General features: G+C 44.9%; 1 protein-coding gene across 1 annotated transcript; it reads right to left on the bottom strand.

The window, feature by feature from the left end:
• Positions 1-331: 331 nt before the first annotated feature.
• Positions 332-16,154, bottom strand: PM20D1 (peptidase M20 domain containing 1; the record flags this gene model as incomplete). The annotated part of the gene is made up of 13 exons (XM_014520421.2): positions 332-2,184; positions 2,879-2,978; positions 3,652-3,820; positions 5,139-5,210; positions 6,633-6,711; positions 7,004-7,065; positions 7,270-7,345; positions 7,996-8,115; positions 9,649-9,782; positions 10,576-10,662; positions 12,043-12,275; positions 13,193-13,279; positions 16,070-16,154. Coding segments are annotated over 13 exons (1,434 nt in total), but the record flags the coding sequence as incomplete, so codon positions are not given.

The following is a 16,154-nucleotide window of genomic DNA, read 5'->3' as shown; positions in this document are numbered from 1 at the left end:
GCTAGCTGACTCAGCAGGGGTGGGGCTGTTGAGTCCCCTAGGACCCTCCGACTTGCTCAAGAATAAAATCCTGCTGGCTATTTAGACAGATGCTCAAACACTGATGAAAGGAGTAATACAGAGAAATGGCAGTTAACAAAAGCTCTGTGTAGGGAGGAGGTCGTCAGAGACTAGGGCCAGTTGGAAAAAATGTGAGAGTTTGTTTTGATGGAAATTTTTTCAGCTAGCTCCAGTAGCAACCCAGGTGTGCAAGTGATTAAAAACAGGGAGGAGATGAACCTTGTCACACCAATTAGGCAGGTTGGACTATTAAAGAAGGACCGGAAAAGAATCAGTATTCCTTTTTTTTTTTATTTGTTTGATTTGATTTCAGTCTCACATTGGAACAATTTTAGTACAGCCATTGTGCAAATAAGGAGAGACTGGTAAGAAGGAAACAGCAGCAAAAATTATGTTGTCATTGCTCAGTGCTTTCCAAATGACACGTCATTGTACCGTACTTAATTCCATTATGTTTTGCAACAAGAGTTTAGAGAAGAGCAATCGCACATCCCAGTGTACAACTCAAACCCTTAGAGAGAGATGCACACAGCCATGGCCTAGTAGAACAGAAAAAGGTTTTCTTTTGTTTCTAATACTGCGTAGCCTGCGCCTTAGTGCAAAAAGTGGCTTTGACCCTACTTCCGCTTACAACAGTACCTGGGTCAAATTTCCCTCTTTGCAGTGGTTTAGCTGATTAATCATGGCAATTTTAGCTCGTGAGAACATCTTTGCAGTAGTCCAAGAGGAGGGTGCTTCATCCTTGTCTCTGCTAGCACTATTCGGGAAATCTCTCTCCCATGCAGGGGACCTCAGAGTTATGGGAAGGGCAGGAGTGCTTATGTAGACTCAGCTTTCCTGGGCTTGGGAGCTGTCCAGAGAGGCTCCCAAACCCAGTAATCTCCACTGCAGTGGAAAGGAACAGAGAGCGCTCTGCCTCTTAAAGAATCAAGCTCTCGGACAGCAAAAGGCAAGGTGAAAAGAGAATGGTACTTCATACAAACAGATTCAGTGGAAAAGGAAAATGCCTCCACAGACCATTTTAACCGAATTTCCTTTTAAAGCATCTAAGTAACTCAAAAGATTGCAAGAGTGCAAAAGAAATATCTAACACTAGATATCTAACACTAGATCCACTGGCAATTAAAACTACGTAATTCGATCTTCTGCAGCTTGTTTTAAATTCTAAATTTGCAAACTGCAATTTTTGCAGGTGCCTAGTGATTCTGAGACACTGCACAAAGAATTTTTCAACATGTAGTGAGGATCCACCTCGGGAAGGCAGGCACTCCTGGCCAGGTCTCATGTACACAAAAGCACTGGTTGTTCGTGAAAATCTTGGTCACACTACAAATAGATAGAAAAGGGCTCTGGGTATCCCAAGTGATGTATCCATCACTTGAGCTTTGCTCCTCTGGGTTTGTTGTAGTGTTGCTAGCACTTTGTGTATTATATGACACTGATTAAGGATTAAAATGCACCACAACTCAAGAAAAATGTTACCAATCAATGGCCTCACAGTGGCAGGAAAAGTCTGCTTAGAAACAGCAAAGCAAGCTTGCTGAGGCACCAGGAGCATCAGAAAACATGCTCCATTGCCATGCTGCTTCCCCAGAGCACGCACTATTGGAAATTTAATACTGTTTTATACTGGACAATATGAAGATTATTAATCCGCTACAGCTCCACTGTGCAAAGTGCTGAATGCCCGCAGCTTCCACTGCCCCTAGGGTCGACTTCTTGCAGAACCAGAGCCTGACACTCTTAAAAACATTTCTGTAGCTATGCATTTGAAATGACGTTCATCCCTGTCACCACTCCCATCCACCTTGAGGCTCACTTTGAGTACGGTTTAAGCACTAAGAACTGGAATTAACTCAGCCTTAAAGGGTGCACAGGCCTTGTGCTAGCCTAGTGCAAAGAGGTGAATTTCAGCGTGTGCAAGAGTGGGAGTTGTATAACTCAAGTCCCTGCCATCCCACCATTGATGATCCTCCTCCCCTGCTGCTTTTGTCTCACAGCTCGTGGGTGCTTAGATGCGGTTTTGGAAGCTTATCAATATCCGAGTTCTGAATCAGCTGAAAGAGGAATTCCACTTGTTTCTCATAGTCTTTGACTGAGATCCTTTCATTCCACCCATGAATCCTGTTTAAAAAGACAAGAGTATTTTTCATTCCACTATGCAGGAGCAAATTGGATGCCGACTCCCTGTTCACTTCATAAAGCTTCAGAAATGTTAGGATAACAGAAGAAATAAAAGGAAGGGCATATGGGAGTTCCCAAATGCAACCCAGCTCTCTGCCCTGACAGATCACAGGCCCTTGGAGTCCCAGCACCCTTGGAGCTCCTGGGCGCTCTACTCCCACAAAAGTCAAAACTGAGAGCCAGCAAACAAACAAGCTTCCCGCCTGGCAACATCTGGCTTTAGCACAGCTTTCTTCCAGCTTTACAGAGTTAATGACCTGAGAGTGCAGCGTGTGTCAGAGATGGAAATATGCATCTTTAACACGGCCTGACATATCTCAGAATCATGCATGCAATTCAGGCAACGTGAGACCACCACACAAGTTCTGCTGGAGCACCATGAAGCGTATTTGAGCCAAGTATGGTCTGCATTTTAATTAAAAGAAGGATAGGAGCTAGCTCTCTCCTCACTGCAGTTATTGCCCTGTACTTGTATACCACACTGGCCTGCAGGAAATGGCTGGCCTACACGAATCTCAAGTCCTAGGCCAAGGTATACATGGCTGGTTTCCTACTCTTGCATAACACACATTGAGGTTCTTTGACTACAGGACCCACCCCAGAAAGCCTCTCTGCTTGAAGAAGCATACGATACCTGGAAACATCATCCGCTTTAAAGACCACAGGGTTGAAGCGATAAATGGCGTCCGTGAGGTTAGTGAAATGCCTGCTGTCCGTGTTTCCAATACAAATGCCTGGAAAACAAATCCACGGGTTTACTATGCACAAACACAACCCATCAGCCACCCAAGCCTCTGCTATCAAGGAAAAGATTCAGCCGATTGTGATGTTACATTTCTCTCAGAGCCCAAAGCACGCTGCCCAAAAACTCCCTCTTAAAATTAAGCCTGAAAAACGTGTATTGAGATGAAGAGCACCCCGCTTTCTCTCGGTGGTGAGAAGAGCAGAGCACTGCAACTTATTGGTTTCAACAGGAACTGTGGTACTTGGTATTGGTCAGGAACACAAGCGATTTCAAACCTGAAATCCTCACCCCACCAATTTTAACTGCGAGACTGGGGCTTCAGATCATAAAGTACAATACAACAAAGGTTTGCCAGTCATGGAAGCACTAAATGAAGAGCCTGCCCCCACTCCTCACATCCCTGAAGAGATGTGTGTATGCAGAGAGTCAATTCAAGGTTCATTGTTTCCCGCAGCTTCCTGTTTGCTTTTTTACTTCCACCCTTAAAAAAAAAAAGTTTTAAGTAGAAAGATGGAACCTAACAGAAGAGGAAAAAACAGCTGTTTCCAGTCATTAACAGCTGGGGTGGAGAAATATACAGAAAGTGGAAACAAAGCAACTGGGAGGAGGTAGGTGGCTGGAAATGGGAGAGGAAACAATAATCATTGCCTGTTTGGTGTTACCTGGAGCTATGCTGCTGACATGTGGGAAAACATCCATTATGGTTCTTCGGAAAATCTGGACCCCCAAGGCCTGGTCATCCCACGGGCTGATGGGTAGCGGGTCAAAAGCCTCAATTACGGTTATCTCTACTCGGTCATCATCAATGGTGTCTTTGACTATCTCTAGCACCTAAGAACAAACCATGAGGAGCATGTAAGTGAAGAGAACGAGCGAGTCTCCCTAGTGGATGTCAGTGTGGGTACCGGCTACCCGGCCAGCCTTGGAAATCATTTCCAGCTATGGTTCCAAAGAACGGAGTCAGGACAGGGAGCCTGCAGCACCTCAGGGAGGAGGTTGGTTTTCCTGCTTCCAATGGCCTGTTGACATTAAAGGTTGAAGTGTTTCCACGACCATCAGTTGCAGGTCACTGCCTTAAGGCCTCACTTGACCCCTTCAAAACAGCTAGGTATGGGTCCAAGGAACACCCTACTAGCTGGCTGAGAGAATTCAAGGGAATGAAATACAGAAACTACTTGCAGCAGGATAAGGATGCATCCAGAGCAAGAGGAGCTGATGTGACTTACAGATAAGCTATATGTCTCCTACTGGCTGGGTATGCCAGTCCTGCTCAAGCATGAAAGAATGCTACCTTCTAGTGACCACTACTCCAAGTAAGTCCTAATACTACTGCTACATGACCATTCATTGCTCTTCTGAAGCAAGAGAGTGACTCCCAGAGTCAGCTCCATACAACTACATGGTGGCCTTCCAAACATGGTCCCTTCTCCTGTCCTGCTCTATATTCGGGAAGTAGCTGGAATCCAGAGAAAGTCTCCAAAAAGAATTGGCCAACAACAACAAAAATCCCAGCCAAGCAACCCATTCTTCCACATGTAAACCAAACCCCTTAGGACAACCTGCAAACATGAAAGCAGAGCGCTGGCCTAACTGGGATGAAATTCCCCTCGGAGGTAAAGCCAAGTTAAGAAAAAGCCACAGTGAAAAATACACCGAGTACACACGGGAAGAAAAGCATTAGATAAACCACACTGAAAAAAGGAACACTTCCTTCCCCTCCAGTTCCATCTTGGGGATAGATAGTGATAGCCTTCTGATGAAGCACACCAACAACATTAAGAACTAAGTTACTCTCAGACAGCAAAGTGCCCCATCACTCAGGAATTTCCAGAGGGCAGCCAACACTTACTTTGTGAAAAGGGAGCCAGCAAAGACCACACCGGCTCACATAATGCCTGCAAAACTTTTAATTACCCGAAGCATCTGAGTTGTATTTTAAAGGAATCTTATGTAGAACGCATTACAAAAATTAAATCTAGAGGCAGTCTATGGACGTGGCAAGACTAAAATAAGGAGGAAAGCTTGTAATAGCCAGATCAGCCAACAGCCATCCATTTAAAAAAAGTACAGGGAAGTAAATTAAGACAGTAACCAGTATCAAGGTAAACCAGATAAAATGTGAAAAAACAACATAGCATGTAGGCAGTACCTCAGCAACCTTTTGGGCTGGGTGGATCCGAAAATTCACAGCTGCACTGGCCAAGTGTGGGATGACATTGAACTAGGGGGGAAAAAATAGATTCAAAACAGAGAGGAAGGTACAAATAGTTACAAATACACCACTTGTGAAACTGAAAGTCCAGTATTACTTTATCCTGATCAAAGGGCTTAAACTACCACTTCAGAGCTCGCAGAATAAGGTTCCCTCCTGCTGTCACTGACAACAATGCACCACCCTTTTACCATGCTCCAAGTGTAAAGCAAGGATGGCCAAGCACGAAGGACGGCCAACCATGGGCAGCCTCCGAGTGCGGCAGGCAGCAGATGAGGGAGGGGGCAGGCAGCACAGCAGCAGCTTGGGCAGGGAGCAGTCAGATCAGGCAGGGGAAGGGGGCTGAAGTAACACTTGGGGAGGGGACAGGGCTTAATTTGTGACATGCCTGACAAAGTTTCCCCCCCGCACTTGTGTTGTAAATGATTGATATACATAGTTTACATAAGTTACTAAGAGGAACAATGGAAGCCAGAAATATCAAGAGGGAAGTTACTTCCCATCACCTTCTGTTCCCAAAAAATTCTCTTTGGGAGAAAGGGCTTGGTACATGTTTTTCTTAAATAATTAACTTCATTTTAGCCAATGAGTCACTGGCCAAAAAAAAGAAAAGAAAAATCTACTGCTGTCAGAGTCCACTTCTTCAAACACCCGCCAAGCATGACATATGCAAGCAACCTAGCAGTTTACGTAGAAATCGAAAATTTGCGTTTTTCACAAGACAGATATTTTAGACTTCTTTTGCTAAGCAAAGTTAATCTTTGCAAACAAGAAGAGAAAAAATGAAAGAAAACATTTTCGCCACTTGGCGTCACTGTTTCACCACCATAATCTATAGCCAAGGGATCCTTCCCAAGAAAATATTTACTCAGAGATGCACAAAACAGCTGGATTAATTCCTCCCGTCTTGTGTTCCAAAGATACGGTTCTCAGTCTTCTTTGGATCATGGCATCTGATTACCAGGATTAAGACTGGAGCATGCCATTCTGGGATGCTTGCTCTAACCCCACTGTGGAGCTTAGGGCTGCAGTAAACCACATTCTTGGGATTATGAGACCAGGGTCCTGCTTTCAGCAGGGAACTGCAATGCTGCAGACAGTGGTCACACCCAGGTCTCAATCATGCTTTGTATAACAGTGTTGACAATGTGTGTATCTTGTCTACATTACCATTTAAACCACTTTCAAAGGCTGACTTACATGACAGCTACTGTCAGAATTGGAGCAAGTTTCTATTGTAGCTAAGGCCAGCTGCACTACAAATCAGAGTGAAACTGGTAGCGTCAGAACACAAGGGCCACTGAATTTATCACTCAATGTAAAAGGGGGAGTAGTGTGCTGTTCTTAACACAGGTGGTAACCGTCATTTTACATAACTTGGATTATCTTCTCATACCAAACAGAAGATGAATAAATGCAACATGAAGCTACCTTAATTCCTGCCTTGAAAACAGTAAGCGCTGTTGTAGTTCGAACCATGCTATTACCAGTGGGCTTCCGCTCAATGATTCTGCACAAAAATAAAAGAAGAAAAGTATTTATAAGGGACAAGAATGACAATGCAGTTGAGAGACAGCAATGCATATGTCAGTCCAATCTGACAGAGGAACTATAGAACAACTTCCTTATTACTTAATTTGGCTACGAAGCATTTACCTTGCCTCAACTGTGAGAGCTGATTTCTTGGGAAGAGCAGCCCATTGGCAAGAGAACTAATGGAGCGATGTCTCTACAGGGATGTAGGTCCCCACATTTCAGGGGAAGAAAGACTGAAACGTTGAGGAGAGGATGGGTTTCCTTACCTGCTAACAAGAGGTGAAAACAGCCACAGATTTTTCATGACGATATTGAGAGGAAATGCAAACTGGAAGAATAGACGAGAAGGAAATCAAGAAGCTATAACAAAGCAAACATCAGCTTTTGATATGAAAGTGATGAACTACTGCAATTTAGCAAAGGCTTCTGTTATTTTGTTTTAACCAGGGTCAGGAAGTCCCTCGACAAAGGTCGTATGTCTGAGACGACTCTGCATTAACTAACGAACGTAGGGCTACTGCTCACTCCTTACCTCGGAAGCCAGATGCTCAAACATCATCAGTTCAGGCCCATAGCCGAACAGCCTGGGCATCGGATTCTTTTCCAGTCTACAACATACAAATTGGCATTTAAAAATGTCAAAAGTGGTCGTTTGACATTATACCAGAAAACTGGCTGCGTTTTGATAATTTGGGAATAGTTTTGATTCGTGAAAGCAGCCAATACTCAAAAAGGTGGCTGCCTCTCTTTTTGGTAGCGAATCAGGAGAGCAGCTTCGCTATGTACTTCCCAGGATTCTTGTCCCATCCAAATATTTTGAGGGTAGGGAGAGTGCGAGTGTTGGGGGGAGGGCAAAGATGCATACGGTTGGCTCTTTGTGGGAAGGAAGGGGTAAATAGGGATGTGGGAAAATCTAGGAAAGTGGTAAGCCTATCAGTTTGTTCTAGGCTCCTCTAAAACAGCACTCCTTCCCACCCAGCAATCAGTCAGTTCTGGGTCAGCTGGGACATAGAAGACGAGAAGAGCTCCATTGCAGATGCACTCCAGCATGACTTCCTCCCCTGACCATGAACTCTCTGCCAGAGGTTGCTTATTTTTATTCACATCAGACCTGTAATCTTCAACATTTACCATACACAGGAAGGTGCAAAATGGCATAGAAAACTATAGAAAGCTGCCAGAAAGTTTGGCATATCAGTAGTTTAAGCAGCTTTTGCACAATCATCTGAGATCAAGTATGTTACCAATAAACTCTTACCTGGACACGGCTGCTGCAAGAATCCCAATACTTGTCTCCTTAGGAGGAGCAGATGAATGACCTGGATCTGATCTCACAGTGAGGTTCAGCGTGAGTGAACCCTTCTCTGTTACAGCTATCCTGATCATGAATACATACAAACATAAATTAATGCTGTTTCAGATAGTCCTTAAACAAACACAATTCTTCAACGCTTGTAGCTAAGAGGAACTGCCAAGGTGTATTTTTAGAACGATATGAAAACACTGTTGCAGTTGCAGCAAAGGCAAAAAACATTTAAGGCCATATCTGTTCTAAGCACTGTAATCCAGGCTCTTTCTTCATGGAGGTTTCCCCATCACAGAGACAACGCATTTCCTCTGGCATAAGTGGAGTGTCCTACCCTTTTTTGTTTCCATTTTGTGCCCTGCTGATACTCCAAGTGTCTTGGAAACAAACTTCCTGTTAATGCAACAGGGCACTTCCTTGCTGAAATGAATTATAAGAGGTCTCTCTGTGGTGGTTAACTGAAGGGAGTGTACTTATCAAGCAGTGTTTTCTTAAAAAATACAGGATAGTAATCCTTATATGATGCCAAGAATGAGCTGATACCTTATTAAATGCGACTGCATTAATGTGTAAATAGATAGGCACTAGGTATTCCCCCGGGAGCTTAGCCCACGTGTTTGCCAATTTAAAAAATGCTCCTACGCCCAACAGCCTGACTACGGTGTTCCTTTTTGAGCTATAATCCTGCGTGGAAATCAGAATGCTTCTTATGAAAGCCAAGATACAGCTCTGGAGAAGGAAACAGATTAATGAAACCAGAAGTTTCACAATCAGATCTGATCCTTCTAGCAACTGTCCAATACTCCCTGTTTGCTCCACTTGTTTTGTTGCCATGCTCTCTCTCGCAGTTCCAACTCCTCTTACAGTCCAGACGTCTCTACCCTGCTTTCATAATAATGACAAATAACTGAGCCTGGCTCATCAGGTGATATTCTACAGGATTTTAGAAGGAAATCCATGTATCTTTGGACAACTGCCTACCACAGTGGTAGAGAGAGAGGACTCATAACCCCCAAATTGACAAATTTTTCATTCTCATTCTCTTTCTAGACAAGTATTACCATAATAGTAACTTAGAAAAAGAACATGAATTGGGATCACAGTCCAGATGCCAAAGAAACTTGTGGTACAATAACATTAAGGCTAAGAAAGGAGTTGCCACTGACGCCAACCAAAACCAAGCATCACTGGTGAGAAGGAAGTCTAAGCTAGTTTGGCAGGCAAGTGCTCCATGCATTAGCTAGGAGTGCCCAATGATTGCAACATTGAGGACTACAGTGGAAATCTGATGCACCACATGTAACTTGGTTAAAATAGAGTAATTCTTAAAGATACCACAGTCCTACTAATATTTACAAATACTTGTATTTTCAATAAGAGATGGACAGAAATTGCAATCAAATCACCAATAATAAGGTCCTGCAGTTCAAGTGCTACATCACTGCTCAGGAGCAAGAGGGACACTGCAGATCACATTTTAGACATCTAGGTTTTGTGTTGCATTTCAGACACCTCTGCACCAGTGTAGACAAGCTGACACTCATACTTACCCCCAGAGCCACGGATCACATTCACTGTGCTGAATTCTCTCCTTTCCTTACTTACAGAGCTACTGGAGACTTTATTCCCTCGATGACCCCATCCAAGATACCGCTTCCCTCATCTAGCAGGAAAGACAGTTTCACTCCTCTGGCTTGCAACAGCATCGCTATCTGTTTTCCTCCATCAAGACCAGATACCTGCAAGAATCCAAAGTAGAGGAATGGCCATGCTGACCCACAGTAACTGTCCACTGAGTATAGAAGCCTGCCTCCAGGGGTGACCAGAGATAGATGATGAAAGTGCAAGAAACCCCAGACTGAACAAGTATGGAATAACCTGTCCAAGGAAAGACGTTTCTCACTCACCCTAGTTAACTGGTGGTTCCTAATGCTCTGTCAGCCGAGGGTTTACAGGTTTTTTTTGTCATTACTGAGCCAATAAAATCTTTTTATGACTTCAATGATCTCACGCAGTAGGGAGATCCCCAGGTCAGGGAGACATTGTTTAAAAGGGTATTTAATGTTATCTGTTAACACTTCTGGTCTTCCAGTTTCTCTTAGTCGGAGTATTATGAGAAAAGAGGAAGAGTTCCCTGACTTCCTCTGTATCATTCAGTCTGCCTCTGTTTTATAATCCTACAACAGTCAAATGCTAGTCTGGATTTCCACATTTTATTGATGTTCCCAGTTTGGACTTTGGCTGCATTTTGACTACAAGACAAATAAAAACCATCCTGAAGAACAGCATCAATACACAGTGTTCCTTTTTGCTGACTATACCCTGATCTCCGTATCACTGAGAGCTGAGCTATGTAGGCTACTCAATTTAGTGTGTGACAATGCTAATGTGAGCAAAACTGCAGGGCCTTCCAAAGTAAACCATGCTTGAGAAGCTGCTGTAGTCAAGTACCAGGACAATGCCGATAACTGGCTGTCCTGATGAAACATCTGTATTGAAGCAAGAGTGAAAGAGATGGATAGAGGGGAATACCTCTTCGTCGTGTCCAATTCCAATATAGAAAGATCTGCGCGGTCTATAGTTTCTTCTCAACAGGAATTCCAGGGCTTGCAAAATACCCTGTGTAACAGAAGCAGAACATTAATTACTGTGTCCTGCTACTCCCCAAGATTATTAAGGGCTATTCTATTTGCTAAGGAACAAAAAGATGCAAGAGAAATGCGGTGCATTCATAGCACTGAAGCAGGTTTCATTCTTTTCACTACTGTGTTGTGATTCCCATTGCTACTAGCTGATGATCCCCACAGCCTTTGGAAGACACTGCAACAAATGTCTTCACTCCAGGCTCAGCGTGCTATGAAATGTTACGGTATGTATGCACAAAACAGAATGGGCTTGATCCTGCTACTCCAAAGTAAAAATAGAAGGCTTCTGTCTAATAAAGGATTTCACTGTCTAGTTACCTCTTGCTAGCGCAAGCAAATTCTTTATTTTAATAACCAGTAGCTTTAATGCAAGAAAGAAAAATAAAGGAAAACAAACACGGGGAATGAATGGAAGTGAATTTTGTAACCTAGGAACGTTTATGTTTTTTCAGTCCCACCTGCTTTTTCAAACAAATATGGTTAATCTCTCTTCATGGAGAAACGTGTGTTGCTGCTGTCTTGTCAGCATTCATTTCAGCTCAGAAGCTGCAATAGTTAATTATTGTTTAGTTGTTTAATGGACTATTGCCCCTCCCTGTAGCCAAGAGGCACCAAGACAAAGTTCTCAGTCACAAGCTTTGGACTTATTAACTATTCATCAAATTGCAAACAAAAATGAAAAAAAAATCCTTGACATCCTCAGCATGTAGGAGTCATTCGTATTTATTTTGTCTTAATTTTAGTTCTAATAGACTGGTAAACATGGGGCTAATTCATGAAACTAGAAATCTTTTCAAGACTTAAAGAAATCACTTTCCCTCCACTTCCTCCCCTAAAACACGAAACAAAACATAGGACATTTACCAATGATTGATACTTATCGTGTTTTGTTTCTCCAAAATTTACTGAATGCAGAAATTCTGTTCAAAAGCCGCAGGCCAATATGACAAATTGGGGGCGTAATCTTTGTAATATGAAGGAAATTTCACCCATTTTTTAAGAACCAAATTCTCCCTCATTAAAAGAGAGAGGACTACCCAAAGATATATCTGACAAGACATTTAAATACTGTATTTATCAAGGAGTAAAAAAGCAACATATTTTTCCCTAGTTCACAAAAGCTCTTAAGTATCTTCTCTCCCTTCCTCTCTCCCCCTTCCCCTCCTATTAAAAGATCACTTCATATTATTCCTGTGAAGAGTGCTTGGAGGAAAGGGGTTGGTAAGTTCCTATTGATTCAGCATATTCTATTTAATGGGGAGTAAGGAAGAGAAAAACATGGAAGAGATTCATTTCTCCTCCATCTTGTTCAGCCTTTTCATTTTTCTAAAACAAGGTGACCGAGAAGACATACTATGGCGGAGTTTTTGTTATCCAGTGTCCCTCGTCCATAGATGTAACCTTCATCTTCCTCTGCCGAGAAAGGAGGGAACTTCCACCCCTCTTCCGAAGCTGGGACGACATCCATGTGTGCAAGCAACATGTAGGGCATGAGTTGGGGGTCAGAACCCTGAACAGTGAAGAGATAGCTGTACTCCCCAACAACCTCATGTTGAATGAACTCAGTAGAAAATACAGCAGGAAACACTGTTTAAAAAGAAATTTCAGAGAGGGAGAGAAAGAGGCACACACGAAAATAAGCAAGGGTTCTTTCCATTGTACTCATACACTTTTGGCTGCATAGCATAAGCCTGCTTCTACTGAAGTCAATAAAATATTGCTGTTGCCTTTAATCCTATGACAATATTTGGTATGCTGCAGGCACCACCCAGGCAAACTTCCCTGTCACAGCAATCCCAATGAGTCTTAACCTGCAATGACAGCCCTTGCTGAAATGGGAGTCATTATTCATCACCACTGAAGATTTGTTGTTGGTGACCATGACTGAATCTGCAGACGGGGCTTGAACAGGGCCGCCACCTAACTCTCAGAGCAGGGTCAGGTTGCATCAGGGCAGACCTCTATGCACTATCTACACCAGCATTTCTCAACCTGTGGGTTGCAACCCAGAAGTGGGTTGCAAGCATATATGAAAGGGTCACGAACACACTTTAAAAATGAATCAACAAGCTTTAAAAATGGATGCTCATTTAAGAGAGAGAAACGTGAGAAACTGTGGCTTTTCCCTTGTAGACTGGCAGAGTTCTAACCTGCAAGGGGCTGCTTGTAGCTGACTGGGACCCTCTCGGCCCCACACACTGGAGGGCTAGGGGCAGCAGGTCAGGAGGAAGGGGCACTGGGTCAGGACTGGCCACTGACGTTTACAAATGGGTCCTGGTACAAAAAGCATTGAGAACCACTGATCTACGCCAGGCCTACTGCCAGTGGAGGAACTCTATAAGTCTTGCTTTGCCAGTACAGAAGCTAGTCTTCTCTGGAGAAAAATCAAGATGATACATACTGTTCCATTACACCGAGGAACTAAACCCTCTAGTCAGCTCTTTACCAATGGCTCCCACTCCCCAACTTTGTTATTAAAAATATATGCATTTAAAGTCCTGTACCTTTCTGAATATATTTCCCAAATTCGATCAAAGCTGTCGTATTTAACTGCTTTCGAAGGAAGGCCACTGTAGGAATTTTGATAGCACCTGAAATAAAAAGATTTTTTGACAATGAAATCAATCAGATGTAATTTTACCTTTTATTTTAAACACCTTTAAAGTATAAACACCTCTGGATGCTCATCTTGCTGGGATCCTATGACCCCAGCTGACTTCCTGCCCTTCGGGCAGGGGGCTGGACTCGACCTTCCGAGGTCCCTTCCAGCCCTAGTGTCTATGAAATCTATATCTAGAGAGCTATGCGAGCAACCTAAAGAAAGAAATATTTTTCACCCATTACTTTTCCTGTCCAGTTCAGTCTTCTATGCAATACAGACGCATGGGGATATAATTCCCCATGCTCCTCAGCACTTTCACGGGATGGTTTAAAAAGCACGTGGATGTAAGCCTTATAGCAAATGCTACTGATTGGGACTAATAACTTCAACAGGATCTCTTGCTAATTATGCCTTTCTAATACTAACCGGTATTGAAAGCTAGCAAGTCAAATCCAATTTGGTAATACAACTGTAATTGAAACAGTTTATGTTAGAATATGCAGCAGTCAACTACATTTTAATCAATCTAGGAACATCTAGAAAAGATAAAACAAAGTCTACAAAACAGAATAGCAGAGCATGAGTGATTGGGTCAGGCAGATGCACTAAAAAAACCCAACAGGGACTGAAGTGTAGCTGAAATGTCAACTAATACTCTGGAACAGAAGTGTCTATTTTAGGATTAAAGAAGAAATAAAACCCAATGATAAGAAAAAGTATAACTGATGTTTATACAAAAGGGTAAGGAGCTAACAGCACAGCACAGTTTTACACAGCTCTGCCAATAAGCTGTGACTGTAACCAGCTGGCACGACTGCCCAGTAGGATGAAGGTGCCAACCACCTACATCTACTGGGTTTGAAAAGGGAGCTCTGAAGAGGTCAAGGACCAGCACTCAAGCCTGGCAGCTCTCAAATATTTTTTGTACACAGTAAGGCTCATATTTCAATAGAAAGATAACAGCACAGACTTCCTTGATGCTCAAACCTCCAGAGATGCTTGGACACCCTGCTCCCCTGTTGTCTCCCACTAAACCCACTCAGCTATTGAATGAAATTTGCTTTACGAGGTAGCTGTCCAACAGCAACTCAAAGCTGGGCAGAGCACTGCTATAATTTTGTCCCAACTGCATCTAGCTTCCGCAAGGGCCTCAGCCAAACAAGGTTGCAGATAATCACCGGTGTGTTGCTATTTACTGAGGAACATAAAAATAAAGTTAGACCTATTGTATATTTTCATTTTCCCTTAACAGAGCCATGGGATCAACAATGACGGTATACAATTGGAACAATTCCCACTGAGTGAAAACATTGCCACTTGCTAGCAAATCATCCCTGAGTTAGTGAAGCCTGGTGTTTACAGAACAGCCTTTGCCCACTTCAAGTGGGCGACTATCGCTTCACCCCAGCCTGCGACTGCCAATCCTCATCTCATCTAGCGTCACCCGGCCCCGAGACACGAACAGACCAGGGACAGGAAAACAACCCCGCAGTCCCCGGGGCAAACAGGGCAAGGAACGGCAGGCAGAGCGGCAGCCTGGAGCGGGTAGCCCAGGACCAGGAACACGAGGCAGAACAGCTTGGGTAGGGGACACACACTGGAGAGTCGAAAGCATGGCAGGCAGGGAGCGGGAGGCAGAGCAGCAGCGTGGACGGGGAGTCCAGGGCAGGGAGTGGAAGGCAGAGCAGCAGCGTGGGCAGGGAGCCCAGGGCAGGAAGCAGAAAGAAGAGTGGCAGATTGCGCAGGGAATCCAGGGCAGGGAGTGGAAGGCAGAGCAGCAGCGTGGGCAGGGAGCCCAGGGCAGGAAGCAGAAAGAAGAGTGGCAGATTGCGCAGGGAATCCAGGGCAGGGAGTGGAAGGCAGAGCAGCAGCGTGGGCAGGGAGCCCAGGGCAGGAAGCAGAAAGAAGAGTGGCAGATTGCGCAGGGAATCCAGGGCAGGGAGTGGAAGGCAGAGCAGCAGCGTGGGCAGGGAGCCCAGGGCAGGAAACAGAAAGAAGAGTGGCAGATTGGGCAGGGAGTGGAAGGCAGAGCAGCAGACTGGGCAGGGACTCCAGGACAGGGAGCAAAAGGCAGAGCAGCAGATTAGGCAAGGAAGCACAGGGCAGAAAGAAGAGCAGCAGATTGGGCAGGGAGTGGAAGGCAGAGCAGCAGACTGGGCAGGGACTCCAGGACAGGGAGCAAAAGGCAGAGCAGCAGATTAGGCAAGGAAGCACAGGGCAGAAAGAAGAGCAGCAGATTGGGCAGGGAGTGGAAGGCAGAGCAGCAGACTGGGCAGGGACTCCAGGACAGGGAGCAAAAGGCAGAGCAGCAGATTAGGCAAGGAAGCACAGGGCAGAAAGAAGAGCAGCAGATTGGGCAGGGAGTGGAAGGCAGAGCAGCAGACTGGGCAGGGACTCCAGGACAGGGAGCAAAAGGCAGAGCAGCAGATTAGGCAAGGAAGCACAGGGCAGAAAGAAGAGCAGCAGATTGGGCAGGGAGTGGAAGGCAGAGCGGCAGATTGGGCAGGGAGCCCAGAGCAGGGAGTGGAAAGCAGAGCTGCGGATTGGGTGGGGAGTCTAGGGCAGGGAGCAGAAGGCAGAGCCACAGATTGGGCAGGGAGCGGAAGGCAGAGCAGCAGAGTGGGCGGGGAGTCCAGGGCAGGGAGCAGAAAGCAGTGCAAAAGATTAGGCAAGGGAGCCCAGGGCAGGTAGCAGAAAACAGAGCCGTAGATTGGTCAGGGAGTCTAGGGCAAGGAGCAGAAAGCGGATCAGCAGAGCTGGCGAGCGCCCCGCCCTTCACCTCGCAGCGCCCGGACCAGCTCCTGCTCGTCGAAGGCGGGTCCCGCCGCGGCGCGCGGCGCCCAGAAGGTGGGGGCGGGCGGCGG

Source organism: Alligator sinensis, unplaced genomic scaffold (assembly GCF_000455745.1).
Source record: "Alligator sinensis unplaced genomic scaffold, ASM45574v1 scaffold1322_1, whole genome shotgun sequence".
Taxonomy (NCBI): Eukaryota; Metazoa; Chordata; order Crocodylia; family Alligatoridae; genus Alligator; species Alligator sinensis.
Note: the sequence above shows the minus strand (reverse complement) of the source record. Positions and strands in the feature narration are given on the sequence as shown.